Source organism: Etheostoma spectabile, unplaced genomic scaffold (assembly GCF_008692095.1).
Source record: "Etheostoma spectabile isolate EspeVRDwgs_2016 unplaced genomic scaffold, UIUC_Espe_1.0 scaffold00002119, whole genome shotgun sequence".
Classification (NCBI taxonomy): Eukaryota; Metazoa; Chordata; class Actinopteri; order Perciformes; family Percidae; genus Etheostoma; species Etheostoma spectabile.
Window position 1 is genome coordinate 779 of NW_022602856.1, and position 22,001 is coordinate 22,779.

At 41.4% G+C, this 22,001-nt stretch overlaps 1 protein-coding gene across 1 annotated transcript; it reads left to right on the top strand.

The window, feature by feature from the left end:
• Positions 1-5,080: 5,080 nt before the first annotated feature.
• On the top strand, positions 5,081-21,243 carry LOC116675676 (ELAV-like protein 4; the record flags this gene model as incomplete). Its single annotated transcript, XM_032507296.1, has 4 exons — positions 5,081-5,167; positions 9,041-9,302; positions 20,947-20,998; positions 21,180-21,243. Coding segments are annotated over 4 exons (465 nt in total), but the record flags the coding sequence as incomplete, so codon positions are not given.
• Between the last annotated feature and the right edge of the window lie 758 nt (positions 21,244-22,001).

The window sequence follows — 22,001 nt, forward strand, 5'->3', positions numbered from 1 at the left end:
ACGACATTAACGACATTAATTAAGAATTGAATCCTATGTAGGGAGATGAGACGATGATTTAGCCTCTAATCCACCAAAATGTCCTAGCTCAGGGCTTTGACAGTGATCATTCCCATCCGTCACACCCAGGGATTACAGTAGGACAGACAGCACTGAAAGCAGAGGTATCTTGCTGATTTGACTGAGTTGGGAACCGAGGATGCCGGCTGCAGCAGCAACTAGAACTGGAACAAACGCTGGCAAGCTAATGATGGGGATTTGATTTGTTCAAGAAGATTGTGGTTGGGATGATGGGGCTGTGTGACTTGCAGCTGGCGATTGTATCGAGAAATCAGGGTGAGGGGCATAAAGCAGGGACTGTTCCTGGCACGGGTGAAACCAGTGGAACTCTGATGAGGACCTGAGAGGCCAGGCTCGGGCTGGGGCTGAGGGAAAGGGACTTGGGCTGACAGGCAAGGCCAGGCCTTCAATTCCAAGGCCCAGTCCCATGCTCCAGGCTTCAGCCAAACAGCTAGGCAGGTGTCCAGCTGATCTCACACCCCCAAAGGGAGAACTGCAGAGCAACAGTCACTGGAGCTGCACAAAGTGAAGTGCCATCTCCAGAGTCAAGATGCTCACCAATTCCTGCATTTGCGTTGGGTGCAGAGTTGGGATTCAGCCAGTGGACAAATGGCTCAGTTCCGCCTACAGTTTGCTGAGTAAAGGAGACTGTGGTGTTTGTGGTGTGTGTGTGTGAGAGCGTGTGTATGTGTGTGTGTGTGTGAGAGAGAGAAGGCGGAATGTGACTGTGCATGTATGGAGCATTGCAGTCCTCAGTCATTGTCTTGAATGATGGTCTTTTGAATGCCTCATGAAATAGTTTTTGAGAAAGGTTTTTAGATAAATAATCAAGCCAGTAAATGTGAATAAAGTAGAACAAGTTACATCACTTGATTATGAACCTATTGCAAATGCCAAGATGTGAAACTGAGCAATACATTAGATATTTAACATTTGAAAGAGAAATCTCTGTCAACAGACTCATTCTCTAATATCTATGATGTATAAAATCTTGGGTTATTATAGAGATCTGTCTGTTGTACCCCTCTAGAATTGGCTGTATTTGATTGGCATGTATCCTGTCCTCTGACCTGACCTAATGCAAGTATGTGCCAATTGCCTATGGGCTGTGAGGGATTGTGTGGAAAGCTGCATCGATCTCACTGGAAGACTGAAACATCACAAAAGAGAAAGAAGAGAGAGGGGGAAAGAGTCTCAAGCAAAGTTAAATGAAAAGTTGCTTACGTACATGTCTCGCGCAGTCTGGAAATTTATTATTCCAGTCACACAGAGAGAAAGTGGTGGAGGAGGATAGAAGAAGAGAGAAGAATCCATTTGGTAAAGTAAATGCATGATCGATGAGACTGGAGGCAGGCAGACCAGAGTGCAACCGAGAAGGTGTGCGTGTGTGTGTGTGTGTGGTTGTGTGTGTGTGTGTGTGTGTGTGTGTGTGTGTGTGTGTCTGTGTGTGTGTGTGTGTGTTCGAGTATCTGTCATGTGTCTCTATGTGATGTGTGTGCTTGCGTGCATGAGGCGTCCCAGATTACTCTCTCTGATTGATCCGGCCCAGCATCCGTCTGACCTGCAGGACATTTCAGAGCTCGGAAGATGCTGGTGGAGGTGGAGAGATGGCAAGAAGAAGAAAGAGAAAAGGCCAGGAAGAAGGGAAGGAGAGAAGAGAAAAATAAAAAATCATAGCATAGTGAGCATTACATGGAACTTGACTGGCTGAGAAGCTGAGATAGTAAAAGTCGTATTAATCTCTGTGTCTCAGTCAGTTTAATCGGAACTCCAATCAGTAACAGTAACTCCAGTTCAGTATCATTTTGGGGGACAGAGAAGGAGAGTTTCAGTCTGAGTTTAGCAGTATCTGGTGTGGTGGTTATGGTAGTAAGATACCAAAGGGGACTCATGGCACAAATTGACAGTATATTTATGCGTCTGAAAAATTATATATCTGACAGTTGAATTATAATACGGTCATGTTTTCTATCAGATGATTAACGTCATCCTTTTTTCTTATTTTAATAAGCCAAATAATTAAAACCAAATGAAATAATAAAAGACGCATAAGGAAATCACTAATAATATCTGAAGCAAGATGGTGAGTGAGCCTATGTCTACAAGTCAGATGGTTGCATGCTGGCTCCATTTTGTAGCTGCCAGCAGTGTGTCTATCAGCGAGAGAGATCCGCAGCATACTGCCTACTCTGCAGTCTACAGCCTCTATCTATCCTGGCCAAGTCAGGGTAAATTGATTGTCTAAGCTCTGTAAGAGAATGGGGAGGGAAGCCTGCACTAGGGCAGTGGTGGTTTTTATGGTGTAGAAGCAGCAGGAAGGATGAAGGTGAAAAGGACCGGAAGAGAAAACACAAACTCTTGGTTGTTTAAATTTTAGCTTGTACCATGAGTGACATAGGCTGCTGTGAGAAGAGGAGGCAGAGATCAGCTTTGTGCATCTGTGCAAAGTATGAAAGAAATACTTGTAAAAATAGATTCATATACAGTAAATCTAAAAAGAAAAGTTGCCTTTGTTTTTTTTTGACTGTTAAGACTGAAAAACAAATGTTTACCCCCCTTCCTTGCTGTAGGGGAATAAGGCCGGGTCTTATTTGACTGCAGTACCCAGACACCATTGGCTGGGAGCCCAGGAGACAGGAAGCACTTTTGTGGCATCAAATATTACAGCGTTATAGAGTGTATTGATTATATAATAAGTTTTCCCAGCATCTGAGCACCGACTGAAATGTATTCCCTGAATAATTGAAAATGTATCCATGAGCAGTTTTTCATCTCCGTGGTCGCTGAATGTAATTGCATTGCACCCTTATTCCAGTGTTATTTGAGATTTATCAGAAGACGTACATGCATGTGTTCATGTGATAAACGCAATGATAGCGAGAATATGAAGAAAGACCAAACTGTGTGTGTGCGAGTGTGCCATGTGTGTTACGCCGGAGACTGTGTTTGTTTTATCGAATGGAATGGTGAGCATTGAATACTGAGCACTGAGTTGTGCAGAGACTTAACAGCACTTCTGAGAAATGTAATATTCCTTTTTTCCGACATTATGGTCTCTTGCACTGTATGCGGCTGTTGAAATGGAGACTCACATACATCTGCTGATGCCTTCCTTACATTTTTATCACCACATTTGAACATGCTACGATTACACTGCACTGTCCGCTTGCTGCAGCACACCATTCACTTCCACCCCGACAAAATGATGGTTTCCCTGCAAGTTGAGTGCAGATGTGAGTTGCGCATGCGTCACTTTTGCAACAGAAGCCTACAATAACCAACCTGCTAACAAAAGACTTCTATAATGTCAATAAAATACATATAGACCTACATAACAAAGTTTGTTCACTGCTGGCTACAAGTTAGCAAGAAAACACAATCAAGGTTGTGTCTTGAATGGCGTTTTGAGCTAACGTTAGCAATCAAACAACAAAGATAGTAGAACGTTTTGAAATTATTTCCATCTTCTGTTTCTGTTTTTAATGAGAAAAATTCATTATTTTAGGGATTTTTACAAATTTCCGTATGACACGTTATGCTGTAAACTGTTTAAATCTGAACATGCGCAACTACCATCTGCACTTGACTCACATTGGGCAGTGACAGACGGCTTTGCAGAATGGGTGAAGATGCTCTTGATGTTTCACCTCTACTAACATTTTCTTTTTTCAGGTAGGCTTTTCAACTTTACATTTGACAGCAGCCTATGTTGTCCTCTGTCCTTTAATTATAGGACCTATACTGTACCTTGCGTGGGCACCTTAGCCTCAGGGCTGTAGCTATCCCTGGCGCTAAACACTTTTGGCTCATACTGATGTACACCTGACTGGCTTTGGCACCCTGCATGAGGTTGACCTAACGCAGCTAAAAGCTTGACAAGTTAACGTAAAAAAAACCTAATGCTTTTTACCAATTTGTCCAGTAAGATTTACAAAGCATAAAAATGTTTATATTGGCACAGCCATTATTCACGGTAACCCTTTCGCCCTCACTAGACTAAAACAAAGGTGGCTCAGCTTAATATTTCTAAATGATCATCCCCAAAAATCCCAATATTCCCATTACCAGTCAGCTAGTGGAATAATATTTCCTGTCCTCTTTTCTACCCTGACCTCCATGGCCCCCTGTATTCTTTTGCCCATTCAAGCTGACAGTTCCCTCTCATTTAGACCTCCATTATGCATTCCTGCTCAAGTTTACAAGACACATTGACAACAGAACATGTACAGTCCTCGCTCTCCTCCCCCATCTCTGTCTCTCTCTTTCTTTGAAGTATTGGAAGTGCCTTCCCCATTACTCAGCCCCTGCCTTTTCTTCCCCCTCCCATCTGATCCCCCCTCCCTCTCGTCATCTCTCTGAAGGAGTATATGAAGGCAGAGGTCATCCCTCCTCTCTTCCACCTCTCCTGCTAAATGGCTGCTTGTAGCATCCGTAGATAGCTGCAGGCATTTAAGCCCCTGCTCTGGAGAGCTAGTAAACAGACTTCCTGCTCATTTGTGGCATTTCTGTCTTTTCAACCACAGGCTTGTTTACCCAAAGGGAGCAGGAGGGAAACCCTCATTATAAACTCTGCCAAGGTCATTGCAGTCACCACACCAATCTGCCAGCTTTAACACACACACGCAATTTATTCAATCTATAATGAAGGTCCTCAAATTATTAAAAAGATGGAAACAACTGAATCAATCTTTACCCCCATTTCAAATTCAGCATGAAGAAATATTTCAACAATTTCAAATCTTAACCATCACCCCAATTTATTATCTTCCAATGCAAAACACTTATCTTAACCAAAGACCCCAATCAAACACAAACCTCCTGAGCCACCCATCTTTGTTTAGTTTGACTGGTGCAAGGACTATGAAGGTGTAGGTGTATTTTTCTAGTGAGCCACCATTTTCACCCCAACCCCTAACCCCACCCCCTTCCCAAATCCCACTACAACCCTAACCTTGTATAGTAAGTGTATAATGTTGACGGTGGGCTGTGCGTCCCTCCCTCCCTGTGCTCCGCTCCATAGGGGTCGACAGAGACACAGTGGCGTCAGGCAGAGCTCCCACAGCTCCAGGGCTGGGCAGAGAAGGGATTGCTGACACAGCCAAAGATGGTAAGGAGATTACTGCTGCCAAATGGATGGCCCAGCCATTTTACACACCCATGAAATAATATGATCTGATATTGTACTGTGTTTACATGAATGGTGGAAACACACTGGTTGGTGATGCTGCTGACTGAGACGGTTGGAACCGGAGCAGAGATTGATGGAGGAAGAGAAGGGATTGCAAGGTAGAGGAAGTTGTGCAGAGATGAGTGAAAAGCAATATTCAGCTGCTGACATGTTCATCCATAGGACATATACGAGGAAGTCAATAAAAAATGCTTATTTTTCAATTGATAATTGATATAATAATAATGCATTATATTACATTTTATTTAGAGGCGTATTTTTCAACACTCAAGGACACCATACAGGGATACATAAAACGTTTTTAAAAAAGCAAATGCTAAATCCGTTTCAAATCGTTTGTTTTGTTTAGCTTTCGTTTACACATGCAAAGCTTGACCTGTTTTTCATGAACCTCTACTTACTTGCAGACACTTGCTCACTACAATAATCTGCCCTTTCTCCTGTATTGAGCGCTCCTGCATTCATTAAAAATCCCAAATGAATACCCATGCATTTTGCATAATAGCAACTGTAGCTTCAGCATTGTTTGAGTCAAGCCAAATTGCATGTTATTTGTAGGATGCCAGTTTTAGGAATAACCATCAGGAATCTTTCAACTCACAAATAGGCAAATATTCTAAAACACAATCTCTACACATTCGTATCCTTTCCAACAACTGCACACCATCTACAGACTAGTGCTGACTCTGCCTCCTGCATCAGTAGAATTACAACTTGTGAGTATAAGAAGCTGCATCTTGAGGCTGAGATCATGATAGGGCTGTGTGTTGTACCAACTCAGCAGGACATGCAGTGAGTTCTGTCCACAGCACTAGGCTTCTCAGTGGGAGAGCAGGGGCAGCGGAGTGTTCACAACCAACAAGAAGTGGACTGCTGAGCAGCACAAATGCTGGTGGGCAGGGATAGGGAGAGGAATATATTTGTCACTAGGACTCGGCAGGTCCCTGTTAATTAGAGGCAGCCATTTTGGTGGAAAAACTCCTCAGAAAACGTCCCATGGAGTTGAAAGTCTCTTTGACAGAATGGAACCCAGCAGGGAATGTAAACAGATTTAATAAGGCTCTCTCCGATCAACTCTGTTATGGCTAGATACTGTTCTTTCCTTTTCTTCATCTATGCTCCCCCCCCTCCCCTCCCCATCTCTGTTGTGGTTGAGGGGTGAGTGAGTAGGAAAGGATACTGTCAAAAGAACAATTTGCATGCAGCTCTCATCTTGAGAGCTTTTAGACATCTCCCTGTCTGTTTGTTTTTTGCTGTGGGCTTGGGCCATTGTTCTGTCTGTCTGTCTGTCTGTGTCTGTGAGTATGAGAGAGAGAGAGAGAGAGAGAGAGAGAGAGAGAGAGAGAGAGAGAGAGAGAGAGAGAGAGAGAGAGAGAGAGAGAGAGAGAGAGAGAGAGAGGGATGGAAGCAGATTAAAGACTGACATTGTGTTGCTGCTGCTTCTAAACACTTAGATGGAGGAAAAGAAGAAAACTAGATAATGAGAAATAAAGCCTTTTTTAAAAGCTATTCCTAAATCCAGACAAAATTATGGATGCTTCAAGCCCCTGTATGCCATCTTATGACAGTGTTGGTATAGGTACTTAGAGATAGAGATATTCCCACTTTTACATAAGTAAGACCACAGGCTTTATTGACTGTTCTGATCTTCTCATTAAAATAAACTGACAATATTATTTTATATTATATTGATATTTTATGGTATTTGTATTTTAACTAAGAGTTATTTGTATGCCGCTATTCATTTATCAGCATCCCTGCTTACCATACACGCAGGTAGATAGATAGATAGATAAAAATAAAGTGATTAAAGCCCAGAAGTACACGCATTGCTAATGACTAAAATGGTTTTCGAAAACTATTTCTGGACAAACTGGGAAATTTTTAAATTCTGCTTTGAGATATATTATTAGAACACAGGTCCAGTCTTTTGATAATCCAGAAATAGAGCAAAAATATGTGCCGTTTCTCCTTTGCTAAAACCAGCCCTGCTTCCAAGTGCAGCCTGTATCCATGTCCTTAAGAATGGTTAAAAATAGACCGAAAGCTGAACGGTTGAACAGGGGAAAGGGAGAGAGCTGAGTGACAACTTTAAAAATTAGATTGAATCAGATAAAGAATATTTGCATCTAAATTTGGGTTGCAGCATGTTTTGTCATTACAGTACTTGTGCAGCATTGTGATGTAAAGACAGAACAGTGAAAAGATAATAAACCAAGTAACAAACATTTTGTCAACAGTGAGCTTACGTTCTCCTGACTTACATGCTCTATACCTTAACAGTGCATATATGTAAAGTTTTATCTTCCCACCATTTAGTGATTAGTTTTAGTCGTCTCCACTCCATCCATTTGCGAAACACTGACACTCCCCTCACACACATGCAACAAAAACTATTAATTTGATCAAACAAATGTTTTTTATGCAAATGAATAATTTCACATCACACATTGCTTTTGTTGGAGAATAAATTTTTGCTCAGAATGAACATTTGAATAAATATGTCCCAAAGTGCTCTAGTAGAAATGCAACCCGCCTCCCTCTTCCTCCGACTTTTGACTCACTATTTTCACCTTTTTTTTTTTTTTTTCGTTTTCTCACACCAAGTTCACAGTTTCTTTTTGAACACTTTGATCGTAAGATGCTCTGCAAAACCAAGTTAGAAAATGCAAACCACTGTCTGTTACAGCAGCAGCATCAGCAGTCAAATAGTTAGATGAAGGGCTGCCCGTTGTTACCCCCTCCCACAAACCTCAGAAGCTATCAGAGAAACATTTAGAGACACCTCTTACTGTCTTCCAGAATATTTAGCGCTTTAGTCTCTCTGTGTCTAGTGTTTGTAGTATTTTTCACTGTGGCGTGTTCTGTGTAGTGTGTTCACTATATGTTTTGTATTAGGGTTTAGCAATTGCAATGTTTTGATTAATTGTTAATAATGCATTGTGATACAGAGATCGAGATAAGAGAAGCAATTTGTTTTTCACCAATTAGATTATTTAGAGACAGTGTAACTGCTCACAAATATAAGAACACTGTCATTCCTAAAAACTGCTTTTTCAGCCATTTTAGCATAATGTATAAATCTTAACGTATTTACTCTGCCTTAAATTAATAATAGTTTATAGAGTAAATGTCAACTATTATTTAACTCTACTATTTTATATGCAAATTTGAAAATATTAATAGATATTTATTAAATACTAGAAAAGCCAAGGTACTTCAATACATTGATTCAAAAATCTTTCAAATCTAATATTGCTAAAAAGCAGTCCTGCCCACTGATTTGCAACATTACACATAATAATTTAAATAAAGTCACAACATTCTATATATTGTCATGTTACCCAAACAATGTAAAAATGCATTTAGTAACTCTATTCCAAACTGAGACATTGTGAAATGTCATTGTACTTCCCATGCTACAGCATTTGAATCCCTGTCAGGTAGAATGGCAAGAAGCAATTGTATGGCAATTCCAAAACAGAAGTAGTATGTCATACTACTGTGTGTGCAATGCTTATTTAAAACGTTGATAAAGACATAGAAATAGACATAGACATAAGATTCTTGATTTGACCCAATGCGACAAATGTTATGCTTTTTAGAATTTTCTTTTGAAAACAACCACTTTGTCAGAGCCGTGTATGCCTTGCTGCATATTCAGTGTTCCAAATTGGCTAAATACAGTACAGAAGCCTTTACTAATCAATGTTATCTCTCCTTCCTTCCTGCACTTTTGCTCTATGGTTCCTCTCCTCTCCCTCTTTCCTCCTCCTTTTTGCCCTGCTCCAGATCATCAGTAACATGGAGGCTCCAGTGACAAATGGCCCCAGCGGAGGAGGTACCACATCCAACGGACCGACCAACAACAGCCGCGGCTGCCCCTCGCCCATGCAGACTGGCCAATCAAATGACGACAGCAAGACCAACCTCATTGTCAACTACCTGCCCCAGAACATGACCCAAGAGGAGTTCCGCAGCCTGTTTGGTAGCATTGGCGAGATTGAGTCTTGCAAGCTGGTTCGCGACAAGATCACAGGTACAGAATGGAGATGTGCACGTTGCATTGTGACTCCTAAAATATTGACAAATAAAAAAAAGACATTATTTGAAGTGTATTCAAAAGGTTTTAAAAAGATATCAGACAAACTAAGATATCAGATATCAGGATTTTTCAGCCCAGAGCATGTAATTCACTGATGTAAAAACATGAGAATCACACTAAAGTGAAGTCAAAAGGCTTTCAGTGTCAATATGAGAAGGATGATGATGAAATTAGGATATTATAGTAGAGACCCCAATTTAAAGTGGTCTAATGAATGGACTTCCCATTTACTACAGCATCCTGCTATTAAAGGATAATACTCAACAACCCACATATTTTTAAATTGTTGGTCTCTATATGTTAATTTATTTGTGTTGTTTGTGTGACGTGTTAAAGCACACAGCTTACGTGACTGTTCACAAATAAAAGATCAAAGGTAAACACATTAAAGGTCCAATATGTAATATAGTTTCTGCATGAAATACAAAAATAACCCCAAAGCATCATCAGATATTAGGGAAACATGCAAAGTTAAAATACTAACTTTTCCGAGAACAATGCTAATGCCAATATTTTCTCCTTCTATAATTTCTGTTCCTTGACGGAATTTCTGTTTGATTTTTGGCTTGGGTTGTTATCAACTGCCCAGTTTGGCAGATAGACCTGTAAAAACATAAACTCAGCTGAAAAAATATAAACTCTACAGCTGCAAAGTTAGTACAGCCATGAAAGCAGCAAACAAACAAACGGGCTCAACGGAGATATATTCTACCCGACCTAAAGAAAACAGCATGTTTCTAACAGTTGCGTGACCAGAGTCATTACAAACCCCAGGTAAATATTGGAGCTGTGTTTGAAAAATTGAGACAGTTTAGAGTCCCAAAGGACACTGAGTTGGCTAATTTTCTCCTGAACAGGCAAGCATCACCTTCAAGTCAATTTCTCACGGCTACTAGGGACGGGCATGTTATGTCATTTCAACATTTGTGTACTCACATTGAATTATATAACTATAATACCTGAGTTGTTTACATACTTGCAAAAAACAATTGACACACAGCCAGTAAAGTGATCCTGGTCCTGGCTAACGCCGCCATGCTAACTGCTAACGTTACCGGAGGACCAGGCAAGCGGGCCACAGCTGTTTACAATGTGCAGTGTGTTCAGCGGTCCGTAGCCAACAGCAGTGAAATTGAGAAGAAAGGGCCGTGAGTTAGCAGTGTGTTTAGCGAGTAAAGTGTGTATTTCAGTCGGGTGGAAAAGTACCATGAGGTTGTGGAATTTTTAGCGGCTACTACTGTAATTCTAAGCCGTGGAAGTGTGTCTGTCTGGTGTGTGGAGAGGAAAGCGAGGTTATTGTGTTTTTAGTAGTTCCTACTGTAGTTCTAAGCCAAAAAAGTGTGTCTGTCAGTTGGGAACATAGCTCCGCGTGAGAACGGGCTTTTGTGACTGAGAATAGCCAGCATCTAACGTCAGCTACTCCGCTGTGCTGTGAAGTAATCTCTGGCTATGTGAGACAAGCGTCTAGCAACATTGTTGTAAATGCTGCAGTCTCAGCCCGGCAACCAACGTGATTTTTGAGTCTGGGGAGGAGGGGACTGGGGAGACGACTCTCGCCAGTATTTTGAATTTGTACTGCAGTAAGTATTTTAAACAGTAGCTGTCAGTATTACATATTGCACCTTTAAGATTTAGATACAATTTAGATACAAAATTAATAGATGTACATAAACTCAAAGTCCAAAACATTCCAAGCAGTTCAAGAGAGAACGGTCATTGTGTGTGTTGTCTTTTACAAGAAGAACTCCATCTCTGCCCTCTGTGTGTTCAAGTGCTGTTAGTCAGCAATGCGGCAAAGTACCACATGTTCTCCAGAGGTGTTTAAATTAGCAGCACTTCGCGGTGCTAATCATGGCTGTAATCTGGGCGTAGTGGCTGTGTGGGTGGCCATACAGCAGATGGATCGGGTGGGTTGGGGTGGTGCAGCTCTGTGATAATGCTCCATAATGGCTTTCATTTTAGATCCTACTTACTGACACTCTTCTCCTGATAATCTCATTAAAGAGCACCAGGCTGGCAGGCAGTGTAGATCACCAAACCATTCTCAGACAGGCGGCAAGGCGAGGAGAGTAAACACACACAGACACAGATATTTACGTGAACATAATCACTGAATTAGATTTTCTGGAATAGATTAAGTAGAAACAAAAAGGCCAATAGCGATAACAATTCTGACTGTAACCAAGAATGACCAATAGTCCAGCCATTCCTGCCACCTTCTGTTCTCTTGTTCTTTGAACTGTATTCTGCAGCACTACAATTCCTCTCTAGGACTATTTTCCTCTTCCTCTGTTTGTAATGGGCCACAAAATGGAGCCTGAGAGTCAGATACACCAGGATAATGGAGGATGGTGTGTACAAAAATAACACTGGGATACCACATGCTATCATCATCACTATGTTATCGCTCGTCCCGATTTCCCCTTTAAGTGTGATTTGCCAAGCAGCAGTGAGGAACCAAGCAGGTACTTGGAGGGAGTTGAAATAAACAAACAGAATTGCTGTAAACCTGCTCAGTCCCTAAATGGGGAATGTTAGGGAGAGGTAGAAATGTTTCTTTGCTCACTTCTAAACCATTTTGGGTACTTCTCTGCTCTGCACTACAATGCCTCTCTAATGATTTAGCGTCAACGCAAAAAGTTATAAATACATTCTGACCTCCCTCCATCTCCCCCTGTGGTGTATGTCTGTTTTGCTCTCCCATGGGTGCAATTTCCTCATGCAAACTTTTAGGCTAACAAAGCACAGATCCCCTCTTCTAGCAGCCGATGCCAAGAGGCTTTATACTCTCTAACAGTCATCCAAATCATTAACAGACTCAGCCAGGTTTGTGAGCAATAGGGTTAAAGAGAAAGATGGTAGGGAGAGTAAAGAGAGCACCATTTTTTGAGGTTGATTTATACACCTCTACCCTTTCTCGTCCGTCATGAATATCTACACATGGATGAAAGAAAGATCAACTTCAAAAGTTGAGGCCATAAATTTAAATACATCCAGGCTTAACAACATTCAAATTCAATTTTTCACAACTCTACATATTTCATGTTACCAGACATGTTTTGTATTAAGTCAATAGGGTATCTACTTTATTTACCAGAACAGAATTTCAGAGGGTCAAAAGAGTTTCCCTTTTAATTGTATCACTTGAATTAGCCTTCCACAAGCTTCTCACAATACTTTGACGGACTTTTGGCCCATTCTCCTGACAGAATATGTTTAGTCAAGTTTGCAGGCCATCATCGCCAAACACTCCTTTTCAGTTCAATTTACAATTGGATTTAATTTCAGGGCTTTGTGATGGTCTCTCCAATTCATTTACGTTGTTGTCTGTGAGCCATGTAGCACAACTTTGGCGGAATGCTTAGGATCTTTGTACTGCTGGAAGACATAATTACAACAGAGCTTGACATTTCTAGCCGATGTCTTGAGATGTAGCTCGAGTATTTGCAGAAATTCTTCAATCCTCATCATGCCATCTATTTTTGAACGTACCAGTCCAATTCCAGCACAACAACCCACTAGTAATGCTCGGGTCAGGGTTTTTTAACACCCTCACCCACCCAGCAAAGCAACCCTTCATCAAATAAATGAACTCTGTCTCTCCCTTTCGCTCTGTCTTACACACGCATGCACTCACGCACACTGGCATGTCACTTATTGAACAGCCCGCAATATGTTCCAGTAAGCTTATTGAACCCTCCAAACCAAGGGTTGTGGGTCAACCCCCAGGACTAAACCCCACAACATAAAGCTCCTACTCCCGTGCTTCAGTTTGGGACGGTGTTATTTGGATGGAAAGCCTCACCCTTTTCCCTCCACACACAGAGCTTATTATTATTATTCTCTTCTTAAAAGTTCCATTTTTGTCTTATCTGACCAGAGAACCTTTCTCCAAGAAGTTTTGTCTTTGTCCCGGTGATCATCTGCAAACATTCCATTACTAGCTCCTCTTGGGGTCCAGTTGAATCTTTCAGGCCAAGGTTTGCTCCACACTAGGTACAATTTAGTGACTCTGTGGCTCTGGGATTTTATACTGGCGTGCAATGTTTTTCACAGATGCATGTTGGACATTCAGTCGCTTAGAAATTGGAACCGGACTTGAGGAGGGCTACAATTCTTTTTCTGAGGATTTGGCTAGGTGCTTGGATTTTTGCCATTGTATCATTTGCAAAAGAACCATCAAGACAGTACACCCTTAAATACAGGTTTAGTCCCCATCAAAACACAGGTGGATTCCGAATTAGTGTCTGATAATGACAATAGGCCTATCAGAAGCTTCCAAAAGTAATTCCATCAATCTCTGGAATCATACAGTTTAAAGAGATAGTGAACTGGGTGTATTCAAATTTTTGAGCCACTAAAAATCTGTGCTAGTAAATGAAAGCTAAAACAAAGTTCTTTCTTAGCTATTACTATATTTATAATTAGCTCATAGAAATAAAGTAGACACCCTGTTGACTTAACTCATGAAATGTATGGTAAAAAAATTGTAGAAGGAATGGAGTTTAAATGTAATTAGGGCAGGTGAATTTAAATATATGGCCTCAACTGCACTTTAATAATTAGACTTTTTATTCGAAGTGAGTCAAGATTAAGGAAGTAAAGGAAATGTTTTGTCTTGAGGATAGTTGTGTTCTGTAGCTACACATTATTCATATTTATGGGAATATTAAGGCCTTCGTATTATATTATGCTGTGTGAAAAGTATGAGGAAAATAGAACAGTTTAAAAAGATAAATAAATTCACTGACTGAAAATGTTATTGTACGTAGATAATAGTTTCAATATTGTATCATTACCAGACTGAGGTACAGTATTCCGCCAACGAATTGCATTGTACTTTTGTGTTAGCTGTACTACTTGAAATGCAGAAAAATATACTCAATCATTCATCAGTATTTGCTTGCTTGCATCTCACGATATCAGTGTTTGCAGCTTAACTGACCTGTATGTGTTTGCTGATAAGTGTGTGAGCACATGAGCCTCTCAGAGGTACAAAGGACAGACAGGTCCTCAGCTTCCTGTGGACTTGCTCTTGTCAGCTCCAATGACGGCAGCGTGGCGTGAGGCTCTGGTGGGTGAGGGTAGGCGTAGACACTCTAGCTCTGTCTGTCACCTTGGCTGACTTCAGCTTGTATAAAAGCCACTTCTGGGTGTCTTTCTTGCTCCCCACATGCCTGTCTTCCTGCTTGCCTACCTTCCTACCTGCTTGCACAACTACCTCTGGCTGGTGCTCTCATAACGCAGCATAGACATGCAGGTTAATCTTTTATTTAAGGCTAGCTTACATCCACCTAGCAGAAGCCCACACAAACAGTAAACCACAAGCCTCCACCTGTGAATTTCCTGTTTGCCTGCCTCTTAAAGACAACATATTTTCAACGCTTTGTTGTTTAAATTAAGTGTCTATACTGTTGTAGCTTTTGTCCTCCTGCATTGCAGGCACAAAGAATGCAACATGTACAAATGATTTATGTCAAGGGCATGACAGCTTTGAGACACTGTAGATGGTTCAACTGTTAGCGCTCTCTGTTCATCCTTTTTTTATTAAAATCGTCTATTTAAGCTGCAAGTTGCCAGTGTGAAAGCTCCTTTTGAGCAACAGTGGAAGCAACCACTCCTTACAGAGACGAAAGAAACACATTCCATTATTGTAAGCTAGATAATTTGAACTTTGCAATATATTGAATCAGCACTCATCAACATCTATACATGCCACAGAAATGAAATTGACTGAACAATGTCAGTAAGTCATTTAAAAAAAAAAAAAAGCATTTCTGCTCGAGAAATTAATGCACTTCTTTTCATAACACGAAAGAGCAGGAAAGGCTTTTCATGCTGATACAAGAATGGATTCCAGTTGGGACAGGTGAGGCGTTATATTTTTGTGGACAACCATTTTTTTGGATTCCTATGTTGTTCCCAAGATTACAGCAGCCAAGACCTCAGTACCCTTACTAGAAATAGATTGGATATTTTACTTGCTTGTTGAGTAAACAGTTTACCATGTTTACCAGCTGCTATGTGTCTGCCCTGTTCTGGCTGCCTGTGTTACCCTTTTCTTTACTTAGTCACAGCATTTGCTTATTGCCAGCTTTGAGCAGCTAACTCTACTCACGTTTCCATAATGGGAGCAGCATTTTTGTTCTGTTTATGCAGATGAAACAATTGTCATGTCTACATAAAACCGTGAAAAGACGTCATCCGTAAAGCCCACTGACTGAAGCCTTTGGTGCACACTACTTTAGTCACCTTCCATGTGTTGGTTTTATACATGGAATCTGGGGAGCTGATGCAAATCATAGTGACAATGTAGCAAGCCAAGCAGATGTTGGCAATAAAAAATGGATGGACTGTGATGTCAGCTGTGGAGTAGTTCAAGCCAGAGCACCTCTGACAGACAGCAGCTTCAGTACAACGTGAATGCCTGCTGCAAACCAAATTCTTACATAAGGACAGGTACACCATATTTCATATACTGTAGGTGCAAAAACTTCTTAGGTTTGCTGGATTTGGTTTGCTTTGCACGCACAAGCCTGTGGTTCAGGCAGCAAACTTCCATTAGTGTCATTGTCGTTACATTTTTGTTCTGGAACATCAAGTGCACCCACAAGTATTGCAAACATAAAATATGCATCTAACCCTGATCTGCGAGGACAGATGGTTGAGCTTAGCTCCTGCACAAGGTCTGTCAGTCTAACAGGGAGCAGATCAAATTTCACCATATAAACCTCAGTTTACCCACATCTCTTTGTTGCTACTAAAATATACATTGACAACACATTTGGGAGCAAAGTGGATTCTCTTTGTACTTAAGATTGCAAGCCGAGCTGTTTTCACATCATTACTAGAGTGATGGGAACAAAACTTCCTATTATTCCTCTGTTTGTCTTATGATGAGACCAATTTACACCTTCCAAAACACGTAAACAACACAAATGCATATTGTTATTTGTGGTGACTAACCATTACATACTTTTTACATCCTTACTGAAATCTTCCCAAGGGAGATCTGGCGCAGTGTTAATACTTCACATACAGGCTGCATTATCTGAACCTGAAATGGGCTGGAGGCTGGAGATAGTGTGAACAAAGCTGACAGGGAAAGAGATGAAAAAAGGATTTGACATCTCTAAAGCCAGGTATTAAGAGAGCTGCCAAGCTCAGAAGTGCAGACACAAGCAGGCAGACACATTAAAGTTTCAGAGTCCCAGGTCCCGAGAATGTCCTGTCTGTCTCCTCTTAGCACCACCCCTCAATCTCCTCCTCCTCCCTCTGCTAAGGACCAGTGTTGGACGCCCCGAGAGCTTGCTTGGCTGCACTGCTCCTCTTGTGACCCTAACTTCAGACTGCCTCTGTCCCCTCTAATTCCACTCCAAGTGCCCTTTACATGGAACACAGATGCGTCTGTCCCCTCTGTCTGGATGTGCCTCAGGGCTGGTTCCTTGCCCTCCGACCCTCCAGTCTAAAGCAGGTGCAGCAGTGTAGGCTCCGCAATCCTGACGTAACAGGGTTATCAAAGACTTAAAGTGGCTTGTCATTCTGTCAGCTTGCCTTGTATTTCTTAGCTGCACAGCCAGTCAACCAGCCTACACACTGCAGGCTGCAGTCCACTGACCCCAAGGCTCAGGGAGCCACCACAAGGGGGTGGTTTACGTGTGTTTGTCCCTGAGCTTCTACGTGGGCAAGTGTGTGTCTGTGTGTGTGTGTTGGTGGAAGCAGGGCCTTGGGAACTGAGAGTGGGAGCCTATTGACTGCAACAGTGGCTGCTACCTTGGCAACCCAGGAGGGAAAGATGTGTTCAATGAGTGAGTGGGAGAGGGATCTACAGTAGATGCATGTGTGCGGGGGACGTGGCTCTGTTTATGAATTTAGTTATTTAAACGGGCTCAATACATGCCACATGATATGCTCTAACTGTACTGCTAGTATTTGAGGCACTGTAGTCTTTTGTTGTCTTTGTGTTAATCTTTTTGAAAACTCACTCAACTCCTTTCCCATATTTCCTAATGAGTTGACCTTCTTTAAGGTAAGTGTATTTTGACATTAAGCTGGTGACAGGGCACCTTTTGAAATGTTTGGCTGGCCCATCAAAAGTAGTACTCACTCAAGTTGTTGAGCAGCAAGGGGCAAAACGTCAGAAGATAGGAGAGCCTGGAAGCAGTGAGTGTGACACATTTATTTTGACAAATTGAAATGTTTTTTTTCTGCCTTCCGCCTCATCTTAAAATGATGCTAAATTCAAGACTGACCAAACAAATTTGCTTGTGGAGAAGGGGCTGGTCCTCTCAAGGTGTGTTAGCATCATCGGCTCATAGCCCTGATGGTCTCTAAAAGCTGCAACTCCCCCCTTACCCCTTTTTGATGCTTCTGTTCTCCCATGACTTCTGAATGACAAACTTCACTGCTTACAGTGGTGAGACTTATAGATAGCCTTCAAAGATGGGGTAAGCAGTTTTATAGAAAAAGCTAATAAAACCTTTGAAAGTACTGGCTTCCTCCTGCAGTTCTCCCCCTTCTTTCCTAAGCCCCTCCCACTAGACAACAGCATAAATGCTTCATCCAGATTGTGATTGTGATCTTGTTATATGGCGGAAATTCCATGAGACTTCCCGTCCTGTTTTCTTTCCAAAGTTGTAGGCCTGTAAAACCCTTTTAGGTGACATACTGGGATTCAAGGCTCTGGCTAGGGACATAAACGTGAACTTGTATTATCCACAGCTGTGAGCCTTTGGCTACTGTAAGCAGAAACTATTAGCAACATTTTCTCTCTAGCTCTGACATGCTTCTCCAATATTGACATTTTTTATTGCGTTTATTGTCAGACTCTCTTTTAGACTCTCTTTTTGAGAAGTCTGTCTTACTTTTATTAGTTTCTTTGCAGTGTAGGCAGTTATAGCTGATGCTGGAATAGCAACTCTTTCTATAGGATTTATGCCATTTAGTCAGGCTTTCACCATCTGAAGAGACATGCACAAACACCTGCATTTGTAGAACAACCAATTTGGAAAGCTCTCTTTCTAAAATGACCTAAGATTAGCGAGAGTATCCTGTCACAGGCTAGATGTTGTAAAGCCTGAAAACAGAGCCAAGAAGAGGTGTAGAAGTCTAATTTTCTCTCAGACAACTTGAATTACAATATGCTATAAAGGTTATTATGGAATTGCTAGAAACATTATATCCGTTTTGACAACATTGTTGACACAAGTTCAAATTAACTTTTTTACTGAACAGCTACACCTTCAGAGAATGGTATTGAGAACAACAGATTGCAGGAAGATACATAGCAAAATAGAAGGTTCTTGCTGCTATGTGTTTCATTTGGTAGCATTCTAGATCAAAGAGTCTAAATGTAGTGTTGTGCGAGCCTGGTCTGCTGATAGCAGGAGACGAAGATGCTTTCATGTCTGCAGTGCAGGGCTCTTATTCACAAAACAAAAAAAGACAATATGCAACTACAGTCTCTTACTATATGCACCGTGATCTTACAGCACATGATTGTGTACCTCACTGTTCGCCTCACAGTGTCGTACATGAATATTTTTAACTTGATTAAATGCTCATACATTCAGTGTAGCCATGCATACAGTACTGTATATGCATTGGCTTATTTATGTACTTATCTGTAAATGTGCATATTGTAGGTAGTTTGTGTGAATCTTCACTTGAATCCATGTGTGTGTGTGTGTGTGTGTGTGTACGTGCAGAAGGGGAAAGGAAAGGTGAAATTACATAGTGGGGCCAGCAGACAGGACACCTGCTCCAAGTACATTCATTTTCTCATCTCACACATTGAGCAACCTGCTGCTCCTCAGGAAACAAATAATGGCTTAGTCATAACACCTCGCCACTCACCAATGAGCTACTCAGCAGTGACGTTTTACCACTGAAAAACATGCCCACCTCTCCATGCAATTTATGTCAGATTGTACACAAGCACTGCCAAAGAGTAGAGGTGGGTTCAAATTAGACCCCACCTCCTCACTCCCCACCCTATGTGGTTACTCTGTTAGTGAAACGGGACGTGGCACTATATGATAAAACACTGCAGTGCTACAGTATAGTGGTAATGTAATGACAGCTTCGGATGCACAGGTGCATACACATAGTTTGGAGTTTGAATTTATTTCAGACTGGCTTTCAGCAACAACAATAGAGCCGACCAACAACAGTGCATTTACAAATATCATCAGCAGTTTGAAACAGGTGTAGGCTGAAGCTCTTGTTTACATTGCATAGCCTTTTTAAACAACTAGTGTTTGAGGAAAAAAAAAGAATGATACTTCAATCATGCAACATGATATTAACAAATCATAATTCTTAGATTAATATACTTAACATAAATCCCATTTGGGGAGACCTCTGCCATTATTACATTAACATAATTTCATTAAGAAGCGCCCTTTCATTGCTGCCGAGCATTTTCTTAAGTCGTTACAACTGTTGCAGGATCTGCAAGAAGCACTGTAAGCAGCTGACGAATCACAGGCAAATGAATATCCAACCTCATTAAAAGGCCATTATGAAGAGCAATGCATCATTTGGGTTCTTGCTTTTAATTGACAATTAAAATATATAAGTTAATGTATCCATTAAGCTAATTGATCAGCACAAGGCTGATTTTTCTTTTAGCTACAACCCCATTAGAGGCTATTTATCATGCATTTTTAATAGCTTCTCTGTATTGCCTCAGATGCAGTACTGTCTGAAGTTATTTTTTGAAGTTATAAAATACCATAAGAAAGTCTACCACTGAGATTTCATAGACTTTTCACAGGAAAACTGTCTTTTAAAGGATTAACTCCTGTGACACAAATTTATGAGGGACGCAATATTAGGTAATGTCCCATACACATATTTTTAATTCTGTTCAGCAGCATTTACATTTGTAAAATAAAAAGCTAAATTGTTTGAGATGACTTAAAAAAAGTTAAATTACTTTTACTGTGAGACTTGAGCTTGAAGAACATTTAATGCATGGCTAGAAACAGCTTTAGCAATATCACATTTTGCTTTGTCTTTACTTTATAGAAATACATTTTGTCTGGTGTTGTGTGATGCAGCCTGAGCTGGTCTTATCCTGCATTCCAATTAGACACACCATGCTAGGTTAAATGATGCTGAGCCATTTTAAACCGCAACTAAACTGTGCTCAACCATGGTGTGTTGAGCCATAACAGAGCGGGGCACTGTGATGGTGTGATCCAAATGCAGGCAGCATGCAGGACAAATCCTGCTGGGGAATACTGAAATGGACAGGGCAGGTGTTGTGACAGGCTGAAGCCAACTACACTGCCTGCTGCATCTGCATGCATACTATAGATTACAGACGGAGAACTGCCTACAGTAGTACCTCCGTCTATATGGTTGCTCATGCATACACTTGATAAAAGATAGAAACTGTGTTCTATGTTAACATTCACTAAATGGTTTAGGAACTACAATAACCTGGTTAGCTGCCAGCCACCCCACTCCTCACTGTCCTGCTGCGAGTGCATTTTTCACTGCTTGTGTTCTTTGCATGTGCCTCTGTGATTGAGGGATTACAAGTTTATTTGCACGTGTGTGCGCTCTTGTTTACATCTGTGTGAAGGGTTGGCATCTCCCACCCATCCGCACAGCCGCAGATTCCAAGCAGACAGTTGGTGACTCCCTGCTGTTAGTTGCTCCATAGCAGGCTGGAAATGGTTGGTGGAAGGGTGGAATTTCCTCACGGGGCTTTCCTGATGCTGCGGGCAGATGTCTCCCTCTGTCTCCCCTCATCTCCCCACTCACCTGGGGAATGTTGCCAGCCAGTAAGCCTTGCTCTCACCCTTTTTCCTCCAGCCTGGAGGCCCTCAGCCTTGCCAAAGATGGAGTGAAGAAGGAGTGGGGTCGTGCAGATTTGCCAGTAACAGCCTAAGCTCACCATGCATATGACATACATTACACACTTGTGAAAAGTGCATACACACAAACTTACATAAACACATAATTACATATAGCAGATGCTGAATACAGGACTGAAATCAAATTAATCATAGTTTGTTGGACCCATTGCTGACTCTCATATAAACTTGTATACACGCCCACACAAAGACATACATATAGACACTCAACCTACACTGAGGCTGCTCCCCTTGCCCCTATGTCCGTCACACAGCAGTAGCGTCCATGGCTGCCAGTTTGGCCCCATTTGGCTGCCTGGACTACTCCATGAGTATTAAGTGTCTAGGTACCATTAAGCTCCAGCCAGCCCATCTCAATTGCCCTGCATGAGTGCTCTTCGCCAGCACACTTCATTGTCAGCTAACCCTCTGGTAGCTGCGCTTGTCGAACCTCACATTCTTTGTTGAAGATGAGGCAGAGGGGTGAGGAAGGTGATGGGAAAGTGGGAAGCGAGGGTGGGAGAGATGGCGAATGCCAAAGAGGAGCGTTACAGCTGTTGCACCCATCTGGAGTGCACCTACATTACCTATGACAGATACAGTTTGAAATGTTAGCTTTTAAAATATTTATTTGGGAAAAATGTTTATTCATCAGCAGAATCTACACTACTTGTAATTTAGAATACCATTTATGATCCTTCTTGGTTTATTGGCAAGCTAAAGCAACAGTACATGCATTTGTCACTTTTTTTCACTAATTAAATAATGAATGTTCTTTCTC